Source organism: Apiospora hydei, assembly GCF_038363865.1.
Source record: "Apiospora hydei strain CBS 114990 chromosome Unknown utg000004l_segment0_segment0, whole genome shotgun sequence".
NCBI classification, from domain to species: Eukaryota; Fungi; Ascomycota; class Sordariomycetes; order Amphisphaeriales; family Apiosporaceae; genus Apiospora; species Apiospora hydei.
The window spans coordinates 4,227,063-4,255,039 of record NW_027117363.1 but is presented as its reverse complement, the minus strand read 5'-3'; the positions used below and the strand labels follow the sequence as shown (position 1 = coordinate 4,255,039).

At 54.2% G+C, this 27,977-nt stretch overlaps 7 protein-coding genes across 7 annotated transcripts; 1 reads left to right on the top strand and 6 right to left on the bottom strand.

The window, feature by feature from the left end:
- Positions 1-178: 178 nt before the first annotated feature.
- Positions 179-3,740, bottom strand: PG997_003868 (tRNA synthetases class I-domain-containing protein; the record flags this gene model as incomplete). Its single annotated transcript, XM_066808183.1, has 7 exons — positions 179-585; positions 645-2,302; positions 2,366-2,665; positions 2,734-2,816; positions 2,880-3,356; positions 3,385-3,560; positions 3,581-3,740. The coding sequence occupies 7 exons, from the start codon at positions 3,738-3,740 to the stop codon at positions 179-181; spliced, it is 3,261 nt and encodes a 1,086-aa protein (XP_066671801.1).
- Positions 3,741-4,627: 887 nt separating this feature from the next.
- Positions 4,628-5,954, bottom strand: PG997_003867 (uncharacterized protein; the record flags this gene model as incomplete). The annotated part of the gene is made up of 2 exons (XM_066808182.1): positions 4,628-5,059; positions 5,100-5,954. The coding sequence occupies 2 exons, from the start codon at positions 5,952-5,954 to the stop codon at positions 4,628-4,630; spliced, it is 1,287 nt and encodes a 428-aa protein (XP_066671800.1).
- A 633-nt stretch (positions 5,955-6,587) lies between these two features.
- Positions 6,588-8,233, bottom strand: PG997_003866 (cytochrome p450 51b; the record flags this gene model as incomplete). Its single annotated transcript, XM_066808181.1, is given in 4 exon segments — positions 6,588-6,984; positions 7,002-7,723; positions 7,791-8,000; positions 8,051-8,233. 4 exon segments carry the CDS (start codon positions 8,231-8,233, stop codon positions 6,588-6,590), a joined length of 1,512 nt encoding a protein of 503 aa, XP_066671799.1.
- A 1,078-nt stretch (positions 8,234-9,311) lies between these two features.
- Positions 9,312-11,509, bottom strand: PG997_003865 (uncharacterized protein; the record flags this gene model as incomplete). Its single annotated transcript, XM_066808180.1, has 2 exons — positions 9,312-10,152; positions 10,251-11,509. The coding sequence occupies 2 exons, from the start codon at positions 11,507-11,509 to the stop codon at positions 9,312-9,314; spliced, it is 2,100 nt and encodes a 699-aa protein (XP_066671798.1).
- A 654-nt stretch (positions 11,510-12,163) lies between these two features.
- PG997_003864 (uncharacterized protein) lies at positions 12,164-14,027 on the bottom strand (the record flags this gene model as incomplete). Its single annotated transcript, XM_066808179.1, has 5 exons — positions 12,164-12,736; positions 12,804-13,394; positions 13,476-13,631; positions 13,694-13,869; positions 13,958-14,027. The coding sequence occupies 5 exons, from the start codon at positions 14,025-14,027 to the stop codon at positions 12,164-12,166; spliced, it is 1,566 nt and encodes a 521-aa protein (XP_066671797.1).
- A 5,738-nt stretch (positions 14,028-19,765) lies between these two features.
- On the top strand, positions 19,766-20,111 carry PG997_003863 (uncharacterized protein; the record flags this gene model as incomplete). Its single annotated transcript, XM_066808178.1, is given in 2 exon segments — positions 19,766-19,969; positions 19,980-20,111. 2 exon segments carry the CDS (start codon positions 19,766-19,768, stop codon positions 20,109-20,111), a joined length of 336 nt encoding a protein of 111 aa, XP_066671796.1.
- A 5,199-nt stretch (positions 20,112-25,310) lies between these two features.
- PG997_003862 (uncharacterized protein) lies at positions 25,311-26,701 on the bottom strand (the record flags this gene model as incomplete). Its single annotated transcript, XM_066808177.1, has 6 exons — positions 25,311-25,755; positions 25,809-25,978; positions 26,038-26,105; positions 26,157-26,304; positions 26,358-26,386; positions 26,449-26,701. 6 exons carry the CDS (start codon positions 26,699-26,701, stop codon positions 25,311-25,313), a joined length of 1,113 nt encoding a protein of 370 aa, XP_066671795.1.
- Positions 26,702-27,977: the final 1,276 nt, after the last annotated feature.

The window sequence follows — 27,977 nt, the reverse complement described above, 5'->3', positions numbered from 1 at the left end:
GTTTGTGTAACATAGGTGTATATCGCCATCTTTTGTGCAAAGGGTCTGATGGGCCTACTTTTTTACTCCAAACTCCTCGAGTCTCTATTTTGCGTCTACGGACTTTAGCCGAAACTGACATGTCATATTTATTCTTTCCCATCCACGTCCGTTCCGCCCGTCGTCTACCATTCCCTCTCTATTCCAGCTTCAAATCCTCAAACTGCTTGATGGTGCCTTCGAAGCCCTTAGCCTCAGACTCGAAATCACCCAGCTTACGGCGGGCGTCCTCCTGGAGGTTCTGGGGCGTCTTCTCGATGTACTTGGGGTCCGAGAGCAGCTTCTGCTGCTTGGCGATGGCCTGGCGCGTGCGGTCAAGTTTCTTGGACGCCTTGTCGATCTCGGCATCCAGATCGACACGACCTTTGACGTGGAGGAAGACGGCGGCGGCGCTCGAGACTGGGAAAGCGACGGAGCCGGCCGGCCGGCTCTCGGTGCCCGGGGTGATCTCAACCGAGGTTACGCCCTTGCCCGAAAGCGACTTGATCGAGGCGAGCTGCTCCGCCACGGTCTTGTGGGCGGTCTCGTCGTAGGTTTGAATGTAAACTGTTTTCGAGTTAGTAAATCCAGCCAAGTTTTTCAAATCAGAGAAAAAGAGGTCTTACCCTTGGCCTCATCCTTCAGAGCGTATTCAGCCATCAGGGAGCGGACACCCTTAGAGCAGCCCATGACCAACTCGTAAGCTTCCGCAGCTGCGGGGTTGTCGAGCTCGGGGTCGTAGACAGGGTACTTGGCCAACATGATGGAAGGCGTCTCGTCGCTGGGACGGCGCGGCAAACGCTGCCACAACTCTTCTGTCAGGAAAGGCATGAAGGGGTGGATCATTGTGAGAGCGCTCTCAAGCGCCGTGTACAATGTTTGTGTCGCAGATTCCTGCTCTTCTTTGGTGCCCTCCTGGATCAGAGCCTTGGAGTTCTCGATAAAGACGTCACACAGCTGGTTGTACCAGTAGACGTAGATGGCGCCAGTGGCCTTGGAGAACTCTCGCGCGGGGATGGCGTCGTTGATGTCCTTGGTGCAAGCGTTCATCTTGTGCAGGATCCACTTCTCGGCTAGCGACTCCTTGCCCGTGAGCTTGCCAGTCTTGTTGGGCACGAAGTCCTTGTCCAGTTTGCCAAGCACGTATTTGGTTGCTTGGTAAATCTTGTTGCAGAACCTTCGGAAACCATGCATGACCTTGATATCAAAGGCAATGTCACCGCCACCGGGCGTCACGTAGTTGGCCATGCAGAAGCGAAGAGCATCAGTACCGCATTGGGGAATGCCATCCGGGAAGGCAGTCTTCTGGTACTTGGTGGCCTTCTCGACTTCCTTGGGGTCCAGGTTGCCAACGAGGAGCTTGGAGTGCAGCTCCTCCAAGGGGATACCTGCAATCACATCCAGGGGGTCAACGACGTTGCCCAGGGACTTGGACATCTTGCGACCCTCGGAGTCTCGGACAAGCGAATGGCAGTAAACCTCGGTGAAAGGAACCTCGCCGACCATCTTGAGGCCCAGCATGATCATTCTGGCGATCCAGAAGAACAGAATGTCCCAGCCTGTTTCTAGGACCGATGTGGGGTAGAGCTTCTGCAAATCAGGGGTTTGGTTCGGCCAGCCAAGTGTGCTGAAAGGCCACAATCCGGAGCTGAACCAGGTATCTAGAACATCCTCATCTCTCTTGAGCGTGAACTTCTTGCCAGCGAGAGCCTTGTCGGCCTTGGCTTGAGCCTCCTCCTCGGTGCGTCCGGAGAACCAACGGTTGCTATCGCCCTCATCACTCTCCTCTCCCTCGACTTGCGCGAAGTAGACGGGGCACTGGTGGCCCCACCACAACTGTCGGGAGATACACCAATCATTGATGTTCTCCATCCACCTGTAGTAGCTCTTCTCGGCCGACTCGGGGCGGATCTTGATCTTGCCGTTCTTGACAACGTCGAGGGCAGGCTTGGCGAGGTCGTCCATTTTCATCCACCACTGGGGCTTCATGACGGGTTCAATCACATCCTTCGTCTTGTCGCAGAGAGGGACAGTCATGGGGTTGTCCTTCCAGTCAACATAGAGGTTCTTCTCCTTGAGATCCTTGATGATGGTGTACCGGACGTCGAATCGCTTCTGTCCCTTGTAAGGGCCAGCATTTTCATTCATCAAGCCATCGTCAGTCAGGATGTTGATGAATTTGAGGTTGTGGCGTGTGCCGAGGGCGAAATCGTTGGGGTCATGCGCCGGTGTGATCTTGACGGCACCAGTACCAAAGTCCTTCTCAACATAGTCATCTGCGACACTGTAGGTACAGGATTAGCAAGACTCGCGCCTGTGTAATGAGACGAGCACGCAGGTTGCTTACATAGGCATCAATCTACCCTCAATGAAGGGGTGGACGGCATTCTTGCCGACAAGGTGCTTGTATCGGTCATCTGCAGGGTGGACGGCGATTCCGGTATCACCAAGCAAGGTCTCCGGACGTGTCGTGGCGACCTCAATGGTTTCATTTGTACCTTCGATGGGATACTTGAAGTGGTGAATGGTACCGAACTCGATCTTCTTCTCGTAACCTGGGACGTCCAGGAGAGTCTTGCCAGGCAGCTCCTTGTTGACGACTTCGAGGTTAGACAGGGTGGTGTTGAGCTGCGTACACCAGTTGACACTGTTGTTTTCAATATTAGTACAGTTCTCGCCAAAGAAGAGAAGTAGATCAATAAGGAGAAAGCATACAGCCTGTTCGCTCGGTAGATGGTGCCCTCTTCGTGGAGCTTGACGAAAGTCTCCGTCACGGCAGCCGACAGGTTTTTGTCCATCTGCCACAAGTCAGTCAGCTTACACAATCCCGGCTGGTTCCTATTACTCTGGGGGGGTCGTACGGTGAAAGCCTCGCGGGTCCAGTCCGTGGAAGCACCCATCTTTCGCTGGGCGTTGTTGATGCGGACGTGGTAGTCCTCCTTCCACTGCCACACACGCTCGATGAACTTGGGGCGGCCCAGGTCATGGCGCGTCTTCTTCTCCCGGTTCCACAGCATCTTTTCGACGACGGACTGGGTGGAGATGCCGGCATGGTCGCAGCCGGGCAGCCACAGGGTAGTCTTGCCGTGCATGCGGTTCCATCGGATCATGACATCCTGCAGCGAGTTGCCCAGCGCGTGACCCATGTGCAGTGCGCCGGTGACGTTGGGCGGCGGGATGACGATGACAAACTTGCCCTCGGGCTTAACTTCGCCCTCGGCAGTGAACTGGGGCTTGAAGAAGCCCTCCTTCTCCCACCATTGGTACCAGGCGCTCTCGACGGCGATGGGGTCGTAGGCCTTGAAGTGGGGGTCGTCGAGGGATTTGAGGCGCTTCTTCTCGCCGGCGGGGGTTTCTTCGACGTACGGGGGCAGAGGCTCCTCCTCGGGCTTGGGGAGGTTTCGGCTTCTTGGCCTTGTTGGAGGCGGCGGGGGCCTGGGCGGCGGCGGCTTCCTTGGCCTTCTTCTTCTCTTCGAACTTGGCCTGCTTCTCGGCCTTCTTGCGCTCGCGCTCGAGCTCCTTCTCCGTCTTCACCTTGGGCTCTGCGGGTTGCTGCATGGACTTGTCTTGGCCGGGGCGTGAGTGCCGGCACCATCAGCGGGGCCGGCATTTTGGAGGGCGTCCTTGGTGGTGTTGGAGACGGGAGGGGGCGCGCCCTCGGCGGTCTTGGAGGGGCCCTCGTCGGCCGCAATGGGGTTGCCGCGGCCACTGTTGGTAGCCATGGTGGTAGAAGTCAATGCGGGGTAGGAGGAAGATGAAGATGAAGAGGAAGAGGAAGAGAAGGGGCGCGCAACTGGTGCTCGTCGAAGGGGAGTGGTGGCTGGGATAAATGGCGACCTGCGCACCCAAATGGCCCGGAAGAGTGGTCTAGACAATTTGGCGGTATTGCTGGGTGAGATTGTGGGAGGTTAGAGGTGAAGGTACATGCTTCTCCGCCTGTAGGTCAATGGCTACAGCTCGTGCGGTGCAATGCGTCAGTCCTTCGGCCGGCTCGAACGAAATATTTTTGTTGATTTGACTCACACTCACTGGGCGCGGGGCAAGTGACGGCAAATCTGCTAATCAGTAGGTATCAGTTGATCCAGCGAGTGCTCCATAGTCGGAGCCGGGCGCTAGGCCACCTACATGTAGGTAGGCACAACGGCACAGGTACCTGGAGCCAGGTACCTTGCATTGATTTGGTGCCTACCTCTTACCTATGTACTTTACATATATGTACATACCTACATACCTACCTACATACATACCCGGCTTACTTCAATGTTGACATAAGACGCCTACAACGAGCAATGTATGTGCTTACTTCACTCCGGCATCGACCGATGCCGCAGTGCATGAAGAGTCACCTCGGCGCTTTCGCAAGACTCAGAGCGAGGTATGAGTGATCCCGGGCAGACGACCCCGAAGACGGCGAAGAAGACCGCTTCGCAATCAACCGACTGTACACATATGCAGGCAGTGCAAATAAACCCAGGAACGAAAGAACATACGTTTTTATATTCTTGTGATTCAGCAGTGTTATCTTCAAATCCGTATCTGCTGTCATAGTCGGTACGGGCCGGCCGTGGACAGCGCCATATAGGCCATTCTCGTAACTTGCATAGTCCCCTTACTTCAGATCCATAGCGCCAGTCCGCGCATCGAAATCCGCTGCCTCGGATTCCCGAGCTGCGTCGAACGCCGCCGCAATCTTGTTCGTTACATCCGTATCATCCGCTACTTCCTCGGATGCTGCCGCCGCTTTGGGGGCGCTCACTCCTCCTCCTTCTCCTCCTGCCGACTTGCCCGTGCTGGTGGCAGTAGTATTCTCGGTAGCTTCGGCGCCCCCGGGCGGGCCGACCTTGGCAGCGTCCTTGCTCAGCCTCTCCCCGGCGATCCACTTGAGAAACAGCGGGACGTCCTTCCAGATGATCCCCGGCATAGCCATGTTCTGGACCCACGACGGCAGCACACCACCGGCGTCGCTTGCCGTGGCCATGAGCCACTCGATCTCGCCGGCCTTGCCGGTCCGGTTCTGGCCCTGACTCTGGCCCTGGCCCTGCTGGTCGCGCGTCCAGTACACGTATGCGCTCGACGCTGACGTAGGCCGCGATTTGCGCACCCTTCTCACGCGCCAGCCGACTCGCCTCCTTCGTCCCGAAGTCCGGCACGGGGATGCTGGCCACCACAAACTCACGTGGCTCGCCCCCAGCCTCGCCGGCCACGGGCACAGCCGTGGCGGTCAATTGCAGCACGGTGAACGTGCGGTCCTTGAGTACCGGCCGGCCGACCTTGTGCCGCATCTCGACGACCTTGAGCGTGAACCGGCCCCAACGCTGCCGTGCGCTATTGACATTATCCTCTTCTTCTTCTTCTTCTTCCTCCTCCGCTATGTCGACCGGCCCAACACCACCGCAGTCCCAGCTAAGCGCCTCGCACGCCGCAACGACGGCCGGTGTGAACCCGTCCTCGGCGGCGGCATGCTCGTCGCGGAAGCAGCGCACAAACTCGGCCCAGCTCGCGGTGCCCTTCTGGGCGGCGTCCGCATGGACGCTGCGGCGGCAGGCCCAGACCTCGTTCCCGAGCCTCGACTGCGTCTTCTTCCTGGTCTCGTCGCTCAGCAAGGCGCGCGCCACGACAGTCTCGAGTTCGCCCGCGCCGACGACGCGCTCCGACACTTCGACTGGCGCAGCCGAATCGGCTGGCGACGTCTTGACGCCCTTGGGCTTCCATGGGTTCTTGGTCGCCGCCGCCGTCGTCGCAGCAGCAGCAGCAGAACTAGGGTCGTCGCAGCGGCTACGACGTGGCGCGGCGCTGTCGATGAAGGGGAGGGCTTCTTGGAGGATCGAGACGAGGAAGGGAGCCAGGTCGTCAGATGAAGCGGTAGGCGATGGGAGGTGGGAGGCGGAAATGCCCCAGAGGCGGACGAGAGAGCCGATGTTCGCGGCGGGAGTCATGTTTGCTTCTGATGGGGTGGTGGAATGATGGCGAAACAGATGCGTGTCAGACGTCACCGTTTCTTGTCAATGCGCAACGAGCGAGGCGCATTGCGGCAGTCGACTACTTACAGCTCCCAACCGAATTGCTGCATGTGACTAGCACACAACAATGTTGCATATGACAACCGTGGCTATCAACATGCACCAAGAACAGAATTGGACATCATATGTTGTGTAGGTAGCAGAACTAATTTCGGAGCTCAAAGTAACTCCCGCAGGCTGCAAGAAAGGTTACCCAAGGTAGGTACATGGGTAATGTACATATACATACTTGCCGAAAGATGGAAGCTGCAAACCCCTCCTCCCGGGACACCTCGGGCACAATTGGCACCAGAATCAAAGCAGATACACAAGTACAGGTATGTACCTACGAAACATCAAGAATGCATAATTCACATCGTCACTAAACTGGAAGCTGCATCATCTCATATCCTTAATTAGTATTATTGTATGTATACGTTAGGTTTCGGTGGTCTCGTCTATGTCGCCTCCCTCCCATGTTGTGAGGCCATCGTCTATGCCGATATATGTGTGCTAAACGCTATGTACAAGAAATCCCATCCGGTCCTTCAAGAAGTATCGCCAGACCGACTACGCATCTCTCTTCTCCCAGTGAATGTTGGCGGGCTCCAGGGGTCTTGAGAACAGCGAGGCGTAGTCGGTGCCAATCACCTTGTTGCTGCCGTCGACGTTGCGGAACTTGAACTCGCGAACAACCATGGCCGTGATAGTTTGAAGCTGGACGTTGGCAAACTGCTCGCCAATGCATCGGTGTCGGCCGGCGCCAAAGGGCAGGTAAGGAGACGCGGCACCCTTGCTGACCAGACCATAACCGTAGTCGATCTTCTCTTCCTCGTCCTCGTTCTTGGCCACCATACGGGGGGCAATAGGCGAGTCCTTGTCCCATCGATGGGGCTCCCAGGTGTCCGGGTCGGGGAAGTATGTCGGGTCGGTGGCGGTGACACCACCGGCAGAGAGGAGAACATGGCTAGGGGGATGACGTACTTGGTACCGGGCACAGGCATCGGCTGCTTGACGGCACGCATGATGGAGTGGATAGGGGCATGGAGGCGAAGAGTTTCCTTGATAATGGCCTGGTTGAGAGGCAGCTTGGCAAGATCCTCATACTGGAGCGGCGGGAGGTCAGCACCGAGGTTCTCCATCTGTTCACGGTAGAGATCTTCCATGATGTCCGGGCGCGCAGCGAGCCAAAGCATAATCCAAGAGCTGGTGGAGGAGGAAGAGTGCTGGCCAGCCATGAGCAGAGCGATCATCATGTGGGCAATCTCGTGATCGGGCACAGGAGTGCCATTCTTGTAAGTCGAGCCCATCAGATGCCACATCATGTCCTGCGCGTCCGACTTGCCAGCAGCGCGTCGTTCCTTGATAGTGTCCATGTAGATCTTGGCGATGGTTCGCTGTGCGTGATCGCGGCGGTTGTTCCAGGGCAGAGGGGCCCAGTGCAGCATGAAGTTGACCGGGTTGAAGCCCATGTCCAGATCGTGGTACAGGTCGGCCAGGGTCTCGTCGAATTTGTGGCGGATCTCTTTGCCTTGGAGCGAGTGGGAAGCAGTGAAAATGGTGATCTGGGCCATCTTGGGAGGCATGTTCACGATGCCCGACTTCCCCTTGAAATCGGCACTCTTCTTGAAGTAGGAGCTAACCTCGTCGGCGATGATGGGAACGTATGACTGGAAGGCCTGGGTGGTAAGGGCGATCTTCATAAACTATTTTTAACCATATCGTTAGCCGTTGCCATGATGCAGGGGGTTGGGTAAGGGCGATCTGGCGTACCTTCTTCTGCTCCATGAGCTTGGAGTTGGGGCAGTCGTACACGACATCCTTGCCGAAGACGGGGGTGGTGAGAACGGTGTAGATATCCTCGGCGCAGACATCCTTGGCCTTGCCGTTGAGAATGAAGTCGTTGCCCTGGCAGCCGACGTAGACGGTGGTCTTCTTGCCCAGGAGGATGAAGGTGAAGATGTCGCCGTACTTGGCACGGTTCTCCCGGAAGAAGCGAGGGGGTCCATGCCGTAAGTAATGGTGCTGCCCACGACGGGGAACCAGGAGAAGACCAGCGGAGGCTCATTGGGGTTCTTGAAGAGGAACTGGCTCGCAACGTGGACGAAGACGGAGAGGGCGATGAAAGCAGCGGCAAGGGCGCCGACTTGCGCCGCCACATGCAGTTGTGTGAACTGCTGGACCAACGGGCCCGCCAACTCTTCCAGCGCGCCCATGGCGAAGAACTGGAGAGGATAGAGGGATTGGAAGGGTTGGAGGAGCAGTCAATGGCACCCGGTGAGACGAAGATGGTAGTTTGCAACAGGTGAGGAAAGTCGCCGTCGCGACCAAAGGGAAGGGGGAATTTAAGAAAAGGGTCGTGTCAAGGGGAAGACAAGGACCTCCAGGTCTGGCTGGACGATATGGATATGCGGATGTGTACTCTGTCAATATGCAAGGCAGGTATGCAATTTGCAAGTCCCTGGAAATTTGTCAATTGACTTTTGGCGAACGGCCATTCGCCCGTTTCCTCCCACTATGCACTGGCAGGGGGCGGCCCTAACCGCTAATCACCTAGCCCTGCTGCTAGCCAGTTAAGCAATCTGCAGTAACCACGTAAAAAGCCGAGCCCTGCAGCCAATGGCATCGCCTCCTCGTCGTATTCGTACCCGAATTGGTCCTACCACAGCACAGCAGAGCAGTTGGCAGGTACTCCTCCTCTCCTCCAGATCCAGCCAAGATGTCAACATACGATGTACCGTACATACCGTAGCTGTAGATGCATAGTTGTTCAAGACGTCAACCAGTGCATCTGGGGTGCACCGAAATGGTAAAGGCCATAGATCCCGTCTTCAAATCACGTCACTTGCTGCATCTTTAACCCCTATTTTGGGATGCTCGAGCAAGACAGACCCTGGTTTCTCATCAGTCGGTGAACACTTGTTGCCGCCTTCGCAATGCCATGCAAGATGGGATGGGGGCTATCACATGTTAACAAAGCGTATGCCGTCTCGCGCACCTACGTAGAAAATTTCTATCGTCGGAGAGTATTAGGTATGCTGCCATCAGGTCATGTGGGCTCTGGACGGGCATCCCGAATACTACACAAACCAACGGAAAACTGGAGATTGCGATGGATGGACAAGTAGCAAACATGTTCATTTGTGTTTATCGCTGAGAGGCGACACCTCGAATCCTCGCTAGAATGTGTTGACCTGAGAAATAATCAAGCAAGCAGGACTCCAAGCCATGAGAAAGCCCCCAACGCCCACCGGCGCCGCCCAATACCATTTTGTTGGTAGGAATGCTTGGCCCTTAAGTGACCATCAGTCTATTTGTTTCTACGTTCCGGCTGATTTCATAGCTCAGAATCCGTAGGTCATAATAATGAATCATCAGGCGATATCTAAGATTGTTTCTTGCCTGGTTGTCCCCAAATCCCGTGGCGACAGGCAGAGGCCCAACTGCCACCCCGTACAGAGGGCAGATAGGCCGCAAGCCAGCATCCTCGTCCTTCTTCGTTGGCAGAATAGCCTCGATCCTGAACCCCCGTTCGAAATACCATTCAAACTGATCATTACGCGGTTGAGGCTTCGTCAACGTGACCAAAGCAACACGGCCTGACATAGACGCTCCGACAACAAGCGAGAGCTCCGGCACAAACACCACGTTGCTGATCCGGTCTATTCCCCATCTTGCCAACGGGAAAGTCGGCCGGTTCACCTGCGCGGTCGCATGCTGGCACATGATACCAACTCCACCTTCTTCATGACTCCTCAGCTCGATATCCGTCTCGTAGGTGCGAAGAATGCTGCTTCCATCTTTGAGGATCTTACTGCGCTTCTTGCTCTTTCCAGGTCTGACTTCGACTGGCTTCAAGCTGTGGCTGCTATCCCGAAACTTCTCAACCCAGCAGTCAGACTCGACGAGGTGTTGATGCTCAAAGGGCGCAACGCGGTTCGCTCGACGAGCCCAGGGGTGATTGGTTGCAATGTGTGGTAGGCTATGTATTGCACGACTGGTGTCGATCCAACGACCAATCCTATCGTTTTCGGCAAATCGTGCTTTTTGAGGGGTTATGCCAAGCGATTCATGGAAGTTGGCCGTGGCCAGAAAACTGGTTTCGGGTATCACCACAACACCCCAGCCCAAGGGTCTTTTTTTTTTTCCAGATCAGTATCAAAACTCTCTGTAGTGGTCGGGCTCAAGTTGGTTTACGAGCCCAACGACATCACCTTGGGGCGTTTAACTTACCTCGTTTGGTCAGGGAGGATACCATTCGGGGCCATTCTTGACCTGTGGATGCCTGGTATCATAGTAGGAGGCTCCCACAACTCCCATATATTCAGGAGCCAGATGGTTCCTCTCACGTCGACAGCTACAACCTTATCGACATGGCCCTCTGCGTCGCTACTGAAAGCAAGGTTCGGTATGTTATGACCTAGGTCTCCGGTTTCGAATACGATCTTCCAGTTGAGATGCCTGCGATTCATGGCAAACGATACATCGCGCGGTGTCATATAGGGAACATCTCCCTCTTTCTTGACTTCGTGGATGTCCCTGACAACGGTCTTATATAGCGGTTCGATACCACGACGCATGCGCGGCAGCGTTTCAAACTCATAGCCGGATAAGGCTGGCAAAAAGACAGTGGCTTCGTGAGCGTTAGACCCGACAGCTATTGCGCGGGATTTTTGATGGATTGCCAGGCCCCAAGCGGACCGTTGGACATTCTCGTGGAAGAAGGGGCGGACCGTGTGGTCATTGATCTCGCAATCTGCCTCGCGCCGGGCCACTTCTGCTTGGAGAGCTCTAGTGTAGTACGCGATCACATCGCCGTCATCGTAGGCAAGAAGGAGAATTTCCTGTTCCCCAAGCATCCCGGTGATCAGATGGTTGACCTGGTGGGAAAATTCCCGATCAAGAGCCCCGATAACCCTTCTTCCCGCATCGCTCACGGGTGGCGTGAGAACAAAGTCCGGGACGGAAGGGAGACTGTGCGCAACACAGCTACGTGGGCGCGAGATGTGGATCTGGTTTCTGTAGGCTGCGAAGTAGAGGTTGTGGACTTGCGACAAAGCTGTGAGGTTTAGCCTCGAGGGCGCGACGGACGGCGGAGTTCCGTCTTCGGGGAACTGTTCAGAGATTGTGTTGGTCGCGTCTGCTTCGCTAGCCAGGTCGTCCGACTCGTCCGAATCATCCGACAGAGGGTCTGGCCAGCCATCAAACCCAACGCCTGCAGTAGCAATCCCAATCGGGGGCGGGTTTGCAGGCTGTAGTTGCCCAGCATTGCCGTTGCCGCCATCGTCACTTCCGTCTTCCTCTTCGTCGTCATCATCATCGTCGGTCAGGTCGGCGTGTGGGAGGAAAACGGCGGGATTCGCAGGACCCGTAGGACCTGGGTGGTCGAAGGGGATTGTAGCGGTGGGTGGCAGATGGTATCGCTGGTGACCAGTTTCGCAAACGCATCTGCTCACTTGAAGCTTCCCCGCGGGGCCAGCAACGTTCGCCATGTCATCATGTTCTGAGCGTACGTTTCTGGCCTGGTGCTTCTGGGTTCCGAGCCCACGGTAATAGCTACTCTATCGAGAGTAAAGAACAAGTAAGCCTGTGCGATGTTGTATGTATTGAATGAGGCAGAATTGGTCATAAAGGCATTTGGGCCGGTCGAGAGGTTCAGGTAGTTCAAGTTGGTTGGGCGCATGGCCATGGCGGGCATGTTAAGCTTCCAGGATGGGGGCATGGAAGGTGCACCCTCAGCTCCCAGTTGCATTATCGATAAAAGATTCCCCCAATCCATCCATGGCAAAAGGTGGGGTCCGTACCGAAACCGACTCTCATCAATGATGTAGGTTGCAACTCGCGTCAATCTAGGCACACATGGGTTGATTACTTATTACGGCCCGTAATGGCGTGGCAGTGACAGGAAAAGAAAATGTAGATTGGTATCTAGATCCCGTAACTCCTCGCTCCCATTTGGTTCGCTTTTTTAAGCGCAAAGCAATCTCCATATGTACGCAGCTTACATCATTCCCATAGTTTTTCCGCCTGTTTCCTAACAAGGCGGTTGATTGTACAGAGATCCCAACAGACCAAATTGGTCCACGTAAAAAAAAATGAAAAAATCGTATATCCGAATCCCACAAGCACGCCCAGAACGGCCGCTTTTATTGCGTCGTCGTGGCCGGGTCGCGAGGATCTTGCTCGTGCACTTCTTTGTCAATGGCCGCTTGCTTGGCAGGTGCGCGAGCCGAGATGCCAATCTTCTCGGCCTCGGACTCGAGCGACGTCCCATTGGTGTTGGCCATGTGCGCATGCTCCTCGATGCCGTGCTGAGGTACGATTTGAGCGTGGCCGCTGTGGGGATCCTCCTTCGCCGGAGTCCAGGCAAGGAAATCACGGCGAACCTCGACGTAATCGTAAGCAAACTCGCCAAGTTGGTCGTCGTCCATGCCCAGAAGCTCCGCCTCCTCACTGGCACGGAGGTGGAGGCCAGGGATGATGTCGATGATCTTGGCGATGATGGCGGAAACAACGAAGGAGTAGGCCGTGCAGGCAACGATATAGGCGATCTGGATGTAAAGCTGCTTCCAATTGTGATCCAGCCAGCCTCCGGTAATGGCGCCCGTGTTGACTCCGTCAAGGCCAATGATGTAGCCAGCACCGAACAGTGCGTTGAAGACGAGGCCAACCATGCCGCCGATACCGTGTTCGGCGAACACATCAAGGGAATCGTCGATCTTGAGCAGGAATTTTACTGTCACGAGGTTAGCAATTGACGCTTGGTAGAGTAGACGTGCAGCATACCCTTAGTGCCGAAGTTACAGCACACTCCGGTGACAACGCCCAAGATGATCGAGGCCCACGGGGGATGAAACCCGAGGCAGGAGTGGCAGCGACAAGACCAGAGATGACACCGGAACACCAGCCGACCATCGACCATTTCTTAGCCAGGCGGAAATCGAGGAGGCACCACGTCATGGCGGCAAACATAGCAGTCAAGCAGGAGTTCCAACAGGCCATCACAGCGCGAAGGTTAGCACCAAACGCAGAGCCGCCGTTGAAGCCCAGCCACCCAAACCACAGCAGAATCGTTCCGAGGGTGATGAGGGACACGTTGTGGGGTCGGAAGTTGAGCATCATCTTCTCGTGGCGGCGGCCGAGGACCCAGGAGTAGGCGAGCGCGGACATTCCACTGACAATTTCGACAGGGCCACCTCCGGCGTAATCGAGAACTCCGTATTTGAACGCCCATCCATTCACATTCCAGACCCAGCAGGCAACAGGGCAGTAGACGATAGTAGCCCAGAAAAAGGTGAAAACCATGGCGGGAAGGACACGGCCTCGTTCGGCAGTCGCACCAATCACGAGCGCACCGGTCACGGCGCAGAATTGCATCTATTGAAATCACAGCATGTCAGCCTAAGACTTCCGTAACGGGGCTGCGCTGGTCGCACAGATGAAAATCGGCTTGCTTACCTGGTAGAACGAGTACAGAAGCTCGGGGATGAGAGGAGAACCGGGTGATGGCTTGGCGAGTGTGTTGATGAGACCGAAGTGGTGTAGATCGCCGATAAATCCATTTGTGGCAGTGCTGCTAAATGCCAATGAATATCCCCAGAAGTACCATTGGAACTGTGGACAAATGCTGTTAGACAGTGGTGACTCGGCAGCTGGTGCTGAACTCCTATACTTACAATGATGACAGAGAAGGACATCATAACCACCCAAATCAACGACAGGGCCGACTTTCTTCGAGACAAACCAGAGTAGAGGAAGGCGATACCAGGCACCATAATCAGGACCATACAGGCCGCCACTATGATGAAGGCTTGATCTCCGGATTGATACCATTGGTTTAGGTTTTCGGTGGCTACACGATTCGTCGAGGTAAGCAGTCATCCTCCAAGCTGTGTGCAGGATAGCGAAGACCAAGGTGCAGTCAGCGGGTGTAGACGTACTGGAGTCACCACCGGTCTCTTCGTTGGTGCCATTGAACTCGGTAGGAGCTCCAACCCATGAGTACGACATGGTGTCGCAGCGATGAACTTGTCGAGTCGAAAAGGCGTCTCGATGTGGCGGTAGATATGCTGTGTAGGCTGGAATCTGCAGACGAAGGTCCCCCGGTCGTGAACTCTATCCAAAAATACAAGGAGAGCAATGTGGAACGAGGACGACTCCTTTACCGGGCAACAGATGGCCGCGGCATAGAGTTATATACGAAGGCGACACTGGCTAAGTAATAAAGGTGGACGCTACCTAGGTTTCCTCTGCGCCGAAAGCTCCAGGAAGGAATCCCTAGGTCGCGAGATCACCCGTACCGAAGTACCTGATCCCTGAGAACTGAGAACAGGGGCGCCATATTTGGGAAGAAATCGGCGCCCAAACCAATAAGAGGGTGACCCAGATGGAATGCAGATAATGGGGGAGACTCGTCCAGGCGACGTGCGTTAGCTGGGTACTTGGACGTTCCCATGTTGCCCATGTCCTGCCATCAATGGGCAACGTTTAGCAGAGAGCTTCCGTCAGGAAAAGTGGGATTTGGGGCGGCCCAGTGCCAAGGTTCGTGCTTGTTCCAGCTCGAACAGCCACCGCGCGGGATGCCAGTGCCAGGCAAAGGACCGATGTCGCGATTGGTGTGAATGGGAATGGATCGCTTCTGCGCTTGCATGAAAGCGTTACCTTGGTTCAGCAAAAACGGTCTGCAGAGGCGGACAAGAAGACTCGATCGGACCATCCGTTGCCGAATTCTGGATTCTGCGGATATATTTGAAGCATGTACATACATGCGGTGTGGTTTATTACTATTGCCATGAGCGGCCGGCCTGAGTTTGTGTGGCCAGCAGCAGTCTGGGCGTGCCGGCGTCCGCCTCTCCCTATCTCTCGCTCGACGAAGACTGGTGACTGGTGACTGGCCTCTGGCCGGGCACGTCACCGGCCAATGGAGGCGAAACAAGGCGACAACGGGCAGCGGGTCGAACTAGGTCGAAACGGACAATGGCGAGGAACGGAACTCTGCCGTATCGTATCTACTCACCAGGAAAGTCGGATTTGTCGTTGAATCTTCAAATACGATGGGGCCAGCCTCGGAAACCCCATGCCATGCTGAGCATGATATAAGTGGGTGCTTGATCTAACCTTGCAATCTAGACCTGATTTGGGAGGCCGGACTTTGGACTCTGCAGAACACTTTCCCCGACCATGATTCGGTACTCTGCGAAGAAAAAGCTTGAAGCAAACCATAGGGGGCTGTTTTCCATCAATTGATCCATTTCGAGTTTGGGTCAACAGGTTGATGCCGGACCAGTAGCACACTTTACGCCTTGGCGATTCTATACAATCACGACATTGGTATAAGAAGTATATGTGTATATATAACGATATATATCTCTCTCGCTGTTCCGTTGTCTTCTTCAACTTTTCCTGAATCCCACTCAGGCACCATCCTAACCCAAGAAACCTTGGACCAATGGATGCCATCAAAGCTAGGGCTCTCGGATATCACCTCGACTGCAATGTTCCGTACCGTACCGAGCCCGCCGCAGCTCACGTATCGACGAGCCAAGACCGGCCCTGCATCTCGCACACAACACCCCCAAATAGAACGGGCAGAAGCACAGGCCCCAGAACCGCTGGGGCCAATACGTGGGGCCCATGAAAATTTTACGAAATCGTTTGTCTTGGGACTTACAAAGAGTTTGTCCCAAGGCACTTGCCACTTACTGTTTAGATATCGATCTATCTATCTTATCTGCGGTTGTAGCTGTTGTTTATATCATCAATCGCACACGGTCAAGCTAGGTCCATGGCATGTTTCCCATCAAATGCATCAATTCGAGCTCGTCTGGTTTTCCCTACCCGACTAAGCGGCCTGGGGAGGTGAAAACCCGGACGATTGACAATATGCTTACTTGCTGCTGAGGACGTACCGGTAGTGTCGGGGTCGGCCAGGTTGGCTCTAAGGTACCAAGCCGCGAGGATAAGTACATACCTAGGTAATCAAGCTCAGACGGTGCGTTCAGTCCGCTGCTGCATGGCCTTGTACTGCACTAACAATTTCTCTGGGCGAGCGCTAGTGGTGCCTGTGCGTGATAACGACGGGTGTTGTTACTGTTTGTGTGTGGTAAAAGCCGCTGGCCATGATGTCAATAAGACGCTGGAAACCCAGGACGACTCCAATCTCAGCTCGAAGAGTTATTAGCTGGCTAGCATTGCCTTATGAAACAAACGTCTCTGTCAGAGCTTTTCACAAGCCGATGCAATCGGCAAGAGATAAGAGCACCGGCAGTCATGTGCTAATCGGCCCATGTGAAACCACTATCCGCATGCTCAGCACTGAGTACTTGTACTCCCATCCAGCTGAGATACGGAGCGCCCGTAACCTACCTATCGAGAGACCAGGCAAGGCTGTCTTTGTCTTGTCCTTTCAATGCCCCCGGCTCAGAAGCAATAAGTCGTAATGGTAGGCACAGTTATTACCGTGTAGCGTGGTAGCAGCTGTAAGCCCCCTCTAGCTTCGGCCTACTCAGCAGCATCTCCACCAAAGTGCCCAAAGTGCCCACCCGCGACGGGGGTCAAGGGCTGACCTTATCTCTTGGCAAAGTCTGCCTTATCTCGGCCAATAGCGATGCGGCGGATTTAGTTCAGGGCCTTCTTGGCGCCAACTCGAGCATCTGAGAGAAACGGCCAGGTCGATCCGATTCATATCCATGTATGTCATCGTTACGACGCTGCCCGGGATCCCGACCAGCGTCGCGGTATTGTTCTCGCAGGCACACGGTCAACCACACGGTCAACGAAATGCATCGCTCAGCATCATCATTGTCCATTCCCGTATCAGTATGCGTCGGGACAAACGTTGGAATAAGCTCATGGTGCCAAGGCGTAAGGCTCAGACCTAGACAGACGTCAGGACTTTCCATCACGTAACAGCTTCGCCAAGTGTCCCGGCAAACGGATTTCCATTACTTGACAGCCCGTTTGTGGTCTCGTGTCCCTTGCATTGATTGGCATCATTAACAAGTAGTAAACCCCCAAACCCCTGCCTGGCCCTTCTACTTGGTAGAAACTTTCCGTCTTGGGACCCCCACCCCCAGATTCGGATTCGCCATCCACCATCCCATGATTCCCATCCACCATCCCATCCCGCCTTCATGCAGCCACGTCAGCATCGATCGAGACAAAAGCTGAACGAACATGGCAACAAGATGCTGTTGCTTTTTTTTTTTTTCGCAGTGCCACGAGCCCTTGTTATTAACCTCGAATCAGGTGCTGGTGCCAGGGATTCGGCTGCTGCTTCGTGAAACAGCCTAGACATCTATTTTCAGACCATCCAGATCCCGTAGCTACGCCTTCTTGGAATATAGATAAGGCCTACCCGGGAAGGCCTGTCTGCTGTCGCGGCCTATTGGGGCCCCCTTCGAGAAAAGAACCACATCTGGTCAGAGCGAGCACAGCTGCTGGGTTCACCACTCCGCTCTGTGATGATGCCCTACTTTGGCAAACTAGAGATGTTCATAGGGGGTCATTTATGTGGCAGCCCAGGTATCGGAACATCGACAATGCCTGCTTCCGCCTGCTTCGATGCATGTTGCGAAGTTTGTAGCATAGAATTGGGCAGCTTCTATATGGCACGGCATGTAATTGATGTTGCGATGCCACAGCACTTCACCAAGGACGGCATACCTCGGGAGGTGTCTTGAGATGTTTCCTAGCACCCCTGCTCACCAAGGTGCCTTACAGAGCTCCGGGTATGCTATGAACACTCGACTCGCCTGGCATTAGTGATTACCATGCTGGATACGCTACTGTGAAGCGCAAGAAGAGTATTGGATCATGATGAATATCGATAGCTGCTACTCCCTAGGGATAACAAACTCGCCACATAGAACTATTGTTACAGGTGAGGCATTAGCATGTTCTAAAGAGAGCCAGCATTATTACGAGGGAGCCATCGTGCATTCGCCCGACATGGCCCGGTCGATTAGGCTACTATGGGTTCCCAAAGTTCATACAAAGCGCGTTTGAAGCTGGACCGGCAGTCAGAACGCCCAGAAATCCATCTTCAGATACAATTGAGACTTCAATGCCTTGGGAAAGGTTGGAGGTGCTGTTGAAGACGGAAAGACATGACCTACTCGAGATGGGAAAGGGGGTCTTTCGACTTGAGAGTTCTATTACCACTTTCTATTAGCCACTGCAGCTCATCTCTCCTGGGACGGGAATAAAGGCGAGTTTTTCCAAAAGATTCTTACTTGATGGATGCCGGTTCGTTAGATCGTAGCTCTGTAGCATATAGTCCAGTGTGAAGCTGGGACTGCAATGTCCTTCACCGTGGCCCAGGCCAGGTGTACAGCAAATCCTCATATCCCATTTTCTCCCGCTCCTGGTCTAGCTCTGTCCTAATAGATAACAATTGACATACCAATCAAAGGGCTCAAACAACCATACTTATGAAATTTGGCCAAGTTTGTCTCCAGGCGACCTCCCTCTCCTGGTGGCTTCGTCTCATGGATGTCAAGGCCTGGCTTAAGCGTCTGGTCCCATAGGCTGAGCGAATCCAATCAGGTAGAGGATTCTGCTTTCACCCGCCAGGTCGGAAAGGACCATGAGCACACTCTTGCGCAATTGCCACCGTAAACCAAGGAAGCCAGGAGGAGGAGAGGCGGGTGCACGATCATTACGGCCTGGTATACAGGCACTTCTACTTGCTCTTGTCGAGCAAAGCAGTTCGGCTCAGAGATTGTGGCTATGAATATAGCGATCGCGACCTTGAGAACAGCATATGTTGTTAATCCATTACTTAATCGCTGAAATACACCGACAGCTTAGGCGGACACACTTGCAAATGCAATGGCGTAGCTCCGTCAGCTGACAAGAGGCAAGACAATAATTGTTAGGTAGACAACATCTAAACTGTTTATTATGACTCCCGAGGGACGTGTGCATGGAGAGCTCAACTTCTCTTGGTGCTGTCCATGTGCGACACCAGGCCAGCCTCGCAGTCTGGCTTGATAGGGGATATGCATCTTGTCGAGCATGTCGAGCGCTGACCCAGTTGAGGCGGCTCGTCGAACAAATAGAATATATACATCATGTCTCGCCTACAACTCCGACACTCGTAGCACTGCTTGCTGCCTGACTACCTAGGTATCGCAACGTCGTACGAGTGAATGAAGCTCGCCAAATGGGGCACAATTGTGTTGCCACCAGGAGGAGAGGGTGTTGAAAGGTACCAAGAGAAGTTGGCCATCCTTCACGTAGAGATTGACCCATCACGGTCCTATTCAGGAGTATGTGGCCATGCAGTTGATACCCTCCGATATCACTCTCAATAACTCGTAGGCGGATACGTTGAAGAAAGATACTGATGGTGTCTATCACGTCTTCAGTTGCCACCACACATCACTTTTCAGGCAAGCTTCACGTAGACCCATCAACATCCACTCATGAGCCACCGCCAGACTGGCACATCTGGTTGTAGAACACCTCTCTTCCTGAGTTTTGTATAGCCCTCGTGTTTGTCTGCTTTCTTATTGGCCCGTTCGCTTGGTTTGTCTGCTTGCGTGCCTGTTTGCTTTGCTATAACCCTCGCTCACGTGACGTCGCCGCGTTCATCCCCGCTCTTGCCATCGTCAAAGTTTTCGTCGCTCGCTCGCTAATGTACAAAAAACGCGTTTACAAACCCATCTGGCTCTAATCATCTATTCCCTCGAATTGCAGCTTACCTCATCTTCGTCACCCCCAAAGAGAGAAAGCGCATCGTCATCATGGCGGCGACCCGCAAAGTCACCTTCGTCTTCATGTGCGGCGAGACGCAGCTCGACTACACGCACGACCTGCCGGCGCGGCTCGTGACGGCGGACCCGGCGGGCGTTGCCGACTACCGCGAGGCCTACATGCGGGCGGTGGCGCCCATCATGGACCAGCACAAGGCCGTGTGCCTCGTGGCCTCCCCCGGACGCGTGCGGCGTGTGCGAGAAGGCGCCGACGACGCAGATCCTCACCACACCCATGTCGTACCTGCACGTCGTCCAGGAGCCCCGCGTCATGGTGCTCGTCACCGCCATCTGCGACGGCGACGCCCTGCAATGCCCGGGGTCAGCGCGAGATTAACGCCATCGTCGCCGAGATCACGGGCATAGAGCAGGGGAGGTGCAGAACAGCAGCTGAGCTAAGGTCAAGGGCGGCTCGGGCGTGCTGTTGTCGCTTCTGTCTGTCTGTCGCCATGGCACATTATGCGGGAATGTGGTTTTTGTTTCGTCGCTCCAGATGGAGGTATTAGAAGGCGCCTCGAACCCTTGCATCAATCGAAGCACCGAGGGCCATTGCAAAGGGGAACGTTGAATATGCCATGCCATGCCATGCCACGGTTCTCTCAGTGAGCAATGAGTCCATGAAGTCACGAACACCAACCTACGCATGAGTAGCTTGGGTCATGTATCGTTATATGGGGGGCAGGCCTTTGGGTTCGTCTGTCGGACGTTCCGCACATCTGACAATGCGCGTGAACGCATGATAGTCGCCCATCCGTCTGTTAGCCAGGTCGCTTTGTGTTCACCTCTTGGATGATCAAATTGCAGTGCCATGGAGCTAGTATTAAGAGACAAGGCAACACAACACATGGCCTTCAGTCCTCAACTGAGACTGGCTTCGGTACACATCACATTACACTCAGTCATTGGATCCAGCAAGCTGTGAGCAGGGCCACGGCGACGGATGCTGATACCAGCTCGAGATTAGCCAAGTAATGAGTGACGGGACCCCTTTCTTACGGGGGAAGCCGCTTTCCAGAGCATCATGGCCCAAAAAAGAGCTCATGTCCCATAATACAGACTGCCCACGATACTGGTATTCGCCTGCTAGCCGTGAATGTATATGTGATATGACCGTCTCCCCCTTTTAAAACCGTCCATTTTGTTTCGTATTTGCCTTTAATCTGGGGATACCGTGGCACCGAATCGCCACGTTATCCTGCCGCATTATCCCCCTATTGATGAATCGGTACAGACAAGCATCTCCCACAACACTGTCGTTGCCCCCTTACCCGCGGTAAAGGAGACAATTGCTGACAAGCATGTGTGGTTCTGACCTACTGGAGCGACCAACCTACAGGTAACACGTTTTCCATCTGTCTCCGGAGTGAACGTGGCTCAACCTCCCTCCAGCCGTACGGAGCAAGCAACTGTGTAGATCCTGCTTGAGGTATTGCCTCCTCTTCCAAAGATGAGGATGGCTTCACCAGTGCATGCACCTCCGGCGGTCTTCCCCAACGACGGTTACAATACCGCCATTAGAAACATCATCATAATATCATTACACAACCGAGCCACAACAACTTGAGATTCGGTAAACTGTACCTGAAATCTCGAAGCCAAGACGAGAGCCAATAGTTCTTGCGGTGGTGAAATCAACCGGCGAATCGAGAGTACCCAAGATCTGCCCCTCGTCACAGGAAAGAGACAGGCAGCTCTAAGGAGAATTGGTAGTTGAGACACCAGAGCAACCAGAGCACCAGAGCACAGCAGCATGGTGTCCGCCTCATTCCTCACCGTGGGCAGGTAGTAGGCTGATCGTATTGAATAGCATGATCAGCTAGCAGCTATACACAACACAGTGTGTCCATAAATGGGCGGTACTCGTCCGTTACCTGCTGCTGAGGTATCGATCGAGAGACAGTGTCACCCACCCATCTGCACCGCCCGGCATCTGCAAGATCGCCAAGGGCAAATATCAGTCTTCTCGATCTGATATAGCCAGCCCCGTGTTCTCTTCACCACCCTTGGCGACGGGCCCGGACCAGCCTAAGATGGGCCAACGTTGGCAACTTAGAATCATTACGATGATCAATGGGCAGGTAGGCTTTCAAAAGAAATAACGTAGGCGGTAGTCATGTGTAACGAGTTGTTGTTCCAATGCATGCTTGTTCCATTATTCCAGGGATCGTATCGCGGAAGTGAAGCGGTGATCCCCGAACGTAACCCCGAATATGACGAGAGGTTTACCTAGTTCAAATGCAGCACCCTGGTAATCTCCATCCCGGTTCCAACAGCGACTCTATTTGTGGGCGAACAGCACGTCGCATCGCACATATGTATGGGTAGGCAGGGATTGTTTCTGGGACGTGACATGGCCTCAAGCGCCCGTGTGTGAATGGATGAAGGGGCCGTTTACGAGGTTTGGGTCTCGAGCGAGAGAGAAAACCAAAAGTCTGCAGATGATGGTTCGATAGCCAAGCAGAACACAAGCGGCGGCGACGGCGTGTGAAGGACAGTGCCAAGCGCGACCTCATCTCATTTGTGTCGCACTCGACCCCCTCCGGCACCGGAAGTTGCTTTGGGCAGTCGCAGGGCGTCTTTGCTTGCTGCATGGTGCGAGATCTCTCGTGGAGAGACGAGGCTAGGCATGCATTGCATCCATTACACCATGCTTGCGCATGCAGGTAAAAAACGGCTAGCTGCCGGGGCTACACGACGACGAGGACGAGAAGAAAACGAGAAGCAGGGGCCCTGTGAGTGGCCGAGGAACCAACAGACAAACCTTGCCTCAATTGCAAGTGGTGAGAGTAGTCAGCCGTCAGTGATGCATAATGGAGGAATGTGGCTGATTCCGGGGCGAGGATCGGTTCGATCTCTCTGGCGGTGTCCTCTCTGTCTCTCTATGTAGGTATGTGGTGTGCGAACGGCCGGAGCGCCGGAATGAAGTTCTCTGTCATTGCAACGTCATGCATGCGGCTCATGGCTTGTCAGCCGTGTTGTTGAGAGTACTCATCATTTTTGGGGTTCTCTGACGTGAGGCTCGGGGTCTTTGGATCGAGGTGTCAAAACCGCTTTGGTCCAATGAGAATTCTCTGGCGCACTTGTGTCACGCCGAGCAGCGAGGAGGCCGACGATGATTGGCTTACCAACAACACCCCTCCCATGTGTTGTGGCTTGTTTGAAGAAATCGAGACGACATATCGACGGTGTGTCAAAGACCTAGAACAAGTTCGGATGCATCAGGGATGCGTTCCGGGTACGAAACAATCAACCAATGCCGCCGACCAGGTTCTTGGATTCTAGCGCATGGAGCAAAACAATCTGACATCCAGGGTGACAGAACCTTGCGCATACCGACATTCGAAAAGCAAGTCTGAGGATTCGCACCGAGTCGGTGAAACGAGGACGCCCCATGGCCTATCGGGACGGGGCAGAAGAAGGATGAGGAGGGGGGAGGAGGAGGAGGAACCGGGGACGGGCCTTGACTCTCTGTGCCCGTAGCACACCACACGCAACGCCAATCGGTTACCCCTTTCTGGCCGTCCAGGTCTTTTAACACCGTTTCACGGCAAATGGGTAAAAGGAAGTGCAGTCCAATTAGAGGTCTGACGTGAGAGGCAAATCTCCGGGCATAGATGCAGATCTCTGTCTCCGGCGATGCATCAACAGCGAGAGCCGGGCACACACACACACTCGGGCAGGTGACCAGGAGACGCAGGACCACCACCAACTCGCCAATGGCCGGTATTTCTGGCGAATGAACCGTCAGCCGGATGAATGTGGCCCCTCCCGCCATGTAGTGTAGCTAAGAGGTAGGTAGGTGGGCAGGTTAGAAGTAAGCATGTGAATGAATGAAGGAAGGGGAGAAGGATGTAGAGGTAGAGCCCGGCCAAGAACGAACAGGTCACGCAAACCCCTCGAGGTTTCGGAGCCAAGATGACCTGGACACTGTAGAGGCCCTCAATCTCTCGTTGCGCCGATCTGCTGCCGCTTGCTTGACTGGCCAATATGTGGCGGTCTGGTCTAACGGGGGAAGCTGCATGTAACATTGGACGGGCTCCAGTGCCGCAGCGGTCGACCGACGATGGGCGCTTGCAGCAGAAGTGCTACTAACGACAACACCGGTGAGCGTGTCTTATTTTCATCTGGTTCTGGTTCTGGTTCTGGATCTGGTTCTGGGTCTGGTTCTTCTCATCGATCTGTGGGAGCCCGCGGTAGAGACCGTCCTGCTACCGTCAGTCTGCAATTGAATTTCCTTGGTTGCATGTAACGTGCTGACTGAAAATGTCTCGGATATTGCTTGATGAGCCAGCCGCGCGACTTGCTGCTTGAAGATGCCCAAGCGGGCAATTCCCCCATTACCGCTTTCGATCCACAGTGAATCCACGTGAGGAAGGTGAGCATTTGGGTCGCTCGACATGTCACATATCCGCACACGGGCGTATAACCCCCTGTAGAAGAAGAAGAAGAAGAAGAAGGAAAAGAAGAAGAAAGCCAGAAGGAAGAGACAGGAACAACGATTTGACACCGCGGATCCGGGTCCCTCAGGCCGGTGCTGCTTCTACTGGACGGTGGAGACACGCACTTTACTTATCCTCAACCTACCTTGCCTATAATTGGCATTCTTTCCTGGTTCCGTCGATGCTTCCCCGAGTACCTACCTACATGATGTACTGCTCAATTGATCCACTTTCTAGAACGGCCATTCCCGGTCTACGTATATCAATTGGCACGCAGCATCTATCAATGCAGAACATGCAGGGAGGGCATCGAGACGTCGACTTGGCCAGAGACTGATACGTAGCATACATACGATCGATACCATCGCACGAGAATGCCTTTTGTATCTCCTCGAGAGCGCCACACTCTACGCTTGTCCCCCAAAGAGGACTGGATACAGACAGGTAGCTGTGTTGCCCGTCAGACGTCCAAGGGGACGTAAGATCTGATACATGGCCCTATGCTGTGTCTTGCTGGCCGCATGAGCAGGGCACCTTTTGTCTTCACACTTCACGTCGCACATATGATTTGCACCCAGATCCGAAGGGTTGCCAAGAGGTATGATAGAAATTCGTATTGCATACTCGAAAGACCGCACTCTTGTGCCAAATAAGTTCCATCATCCTTGAAGAAGACACCTGAACTGAGAAAAGCAATGTACCCCGTATGGTTCGCCCCCGGCCAACCGGTCTAATAGTACAGGCCTTTGTGAAGGGCAGAGAGGATAACGGAAATAAGAATGTCGAAGAGAAGGCAGCAGAAGGAAAAGAAGCAAAAACAAGACCTTGCAGTGCACACCAGGTCTCTGCCAACGTCCCAAACGAACCCATGGTGAACCATATCGGCGATTATCGCCGTGGAAGCATGCAGTGCGCCTGCATGCACCGCGCCAATAATGCAGCCACAAAACAATTTCTCGTATACTGCCTCATCCTTGTGCATCGATGCATGTTTTCAGACCTCAAACGCCAAACTTTTGTCTTCCCGTACTCTCAACCGTATGCCCCAAGAATTAATAGCGATTTCCGTCGTGTAGCTAGATTAGGGGTTGTTAAGCTTAGTTGGTGTACTTGCGGAGTGGGAACGCATCGCCTGGCATCGGCTCGAGATGCCATGCCTTTGCAGCGCTGCTCTCAAAAGCATCATGCCAATCGCCTCTTAGCTCCTCTGGGATGTCCCAGCCAAGAGCTGAGCTGCGCAGTCTCATGCGAACCAAGTGTCGTTTCTCTCGTCCCGTTTGGCCGTTGACGAAGCCCTCGCGTCGATGCAACACCGCCATGTTGTTGATGAAGTGCATATCGCCTGCTTGCGTAGTGATTTCAAGTTGCGTGGCTCGTGCAATGGCTTCGATGGCATCAAGTGCTTCACGCTGTCGATCGTTCACTTGCGGCAAGCTAGAAGGCCGAGGGTGGGTGGCATTTCCAAGTAAGGGGGTGCGGCCAAAGTTCATAATCAGCTTGGAGTTGTGGTAGAAGATGACCGGCCGGCATTGGAATTTGGGGCTATCAAGAGGTTAGCCGTGATCCAATAGTTTAGCAACTCGATCAATCCATACATGGCAAAGGGCCAGTCTGACTTGGCCAGGGTCCGAATCATATCTGGGCGGTAGGCTGCAAGCACGTTGTAGACATGGTATGCGGACGAAATGATGCATCTGCCACCCGAGGCCGGAGTGCTTCTCGTCAACCAGCCAACACAGTCACCGGCTTCTTCATTGTGGAAACTCTACAGGGGCAATTGTCAGCTCCGGCGCATGTAAACTGGGACTTGTTCCGGTTACATACGATAGACGAGGTCGAATGGCGGTGATGTCCAAGCATTTCCGCCGAAGAGTTGTCGGCAATGATGTGCACTAACATCACGTCAGCGTGTGAGTGACATTAAGAATGTCGGGGGACTTCACCTAACATGTTGCCCTTGTGGTCTTGACGGCCGCGCTGATCGACAATATGCGCTTGTATTCCAAGCCACACCATGGTGAGTTCCTCGACCGAAAAGTCACTGGGCTTGATTCCCCTGATGACAGAGAATCCCTTGCCATTGTGCAGTTCCTGGCCAATCCCGGCAAGCTTGGGCGCCAGAGTGGGGAGGGGAAGTTCTCAACGTTGACCAGGTCGCCGTCGAGTTCCAGGGCTAAGAAAGGTATTAGTATCTCGTCTCTATGATCTGTGGACGGGCATGCGATGCCGACTCACCCTTGAAGTGTTCCAGCGTGGACTTGATCTCGGCAACATCTCCTTCAGTCATATGGCAGACGTAGGATTCTTCGTCCTTGAAATCAGATCCCTTCCAAGCAAGTCTGCTGTCCAAGGTGGCAGGGTAACCAGAGGGCAAGCCCAGAGGCTCTTCAGACAAGGCACATCCACCATGTCCACACGCGGCGGGCAGCTGAGCGTCCCGAATTGGCTGAGGAACAGCGATAGGGCCGTTGGCGAGGTGGTACTCCATGGCTTCGTTCACGTCAGGAAAGCACCGCGAGAGAATGATCTGTTGGGGACTGCATACCTTTTGGTTTGTTTGAGGACAAGATGGGGTTGAGTCAATGATGCCTCTCAGAGCTGGACCGACGCAGTGTCAAACGATCTCGGGTCTTGAGTGAGAGTGGCCAACGCAATAGAAGCCAACGAAGTTGCAGATATGGCGATGTTGGAAGAAACTTGCAAAGAAGATTGACGAACCAAGGGCGGACCAAGTCGAGGAAAAAGCACACATTTAAAGGACGGGAAAAGGTCCGAGAAAAGGCCTACCTAGAAAGGTAGGTAGAATACTCATGCAAGTCTCATAAATAAGCAAAGTAGACAGCGGCGGGAGCGGTCTACTCGCTACAGCTCGAAGGAAGGCCTCTGCCATCCGCGGTTGAAACCTTTTGGACTTACACACGCGATGCTCAGAAGTCTCGATAGCCGGGGAACATGAGTAGCTGCTCCCCACCCGCGTTGCAGGTCCCGGCTATGTACCTCGTGGCACAGGGGAGGACAGCAGCCGATGTAGGGGTCGACGCTGGCAGCTGGCGATGGAAGGAGGAGCAATCAAAATGTCAAAAAGGACAGCTACGGTGGTACAAGGGTGACGAGATGTTAACATCGGTGGCGATCTACCTGGCGCGACGGCATCCAGCCCGTCCGCAAGGTCCCGATCCGAGTCGTCGAGGCAGGTGCTGCGTACATGTATGCAGTAGGTCCAGGGCCAGTTATACTCCAAAGGGAAGGAAGTAGGCCGGGGAGAGGACAGGTTCCAAGCTGAGAGCATCATACCGTGATTTGCAAAGCTGCTGCTTCCATCTGCAGACGGCCAGATACTCGGGCGTACTATATGTATCAAACGTGTTTGGCATGTAGGTAGGAAAGCTACTTTCTTCCCACCAAAAGAGCAATCAATGGTAATTCTGTCCCGAAGGCAGAGAAGGAGCCACTTGGATGATTTCAAGTCCACAAGAGGGAGAGGAGCCTCGCCGGCTTCGAGAGGACAGGGTCCATAATAGGTAGCACGACGGACGGCACTGCAGAACGGATTCAATGGCAAGAACCTTGGCGACTGGACCCGGGAACCTGCCAACGTGTATTCGGGAAGTAATGCCAGTACTAGGAACACTGTATTTTGGGATGTGTGGCACTTGCTGTTCAAAGTAGGTAAGGTAGGTAGGTGAGTAGGCAGCACGGGCTCCCAATGTTTCGCAAAATATGACGACGGGTATTTAATGTCGGGTATTTTATCTGGTAGCAGC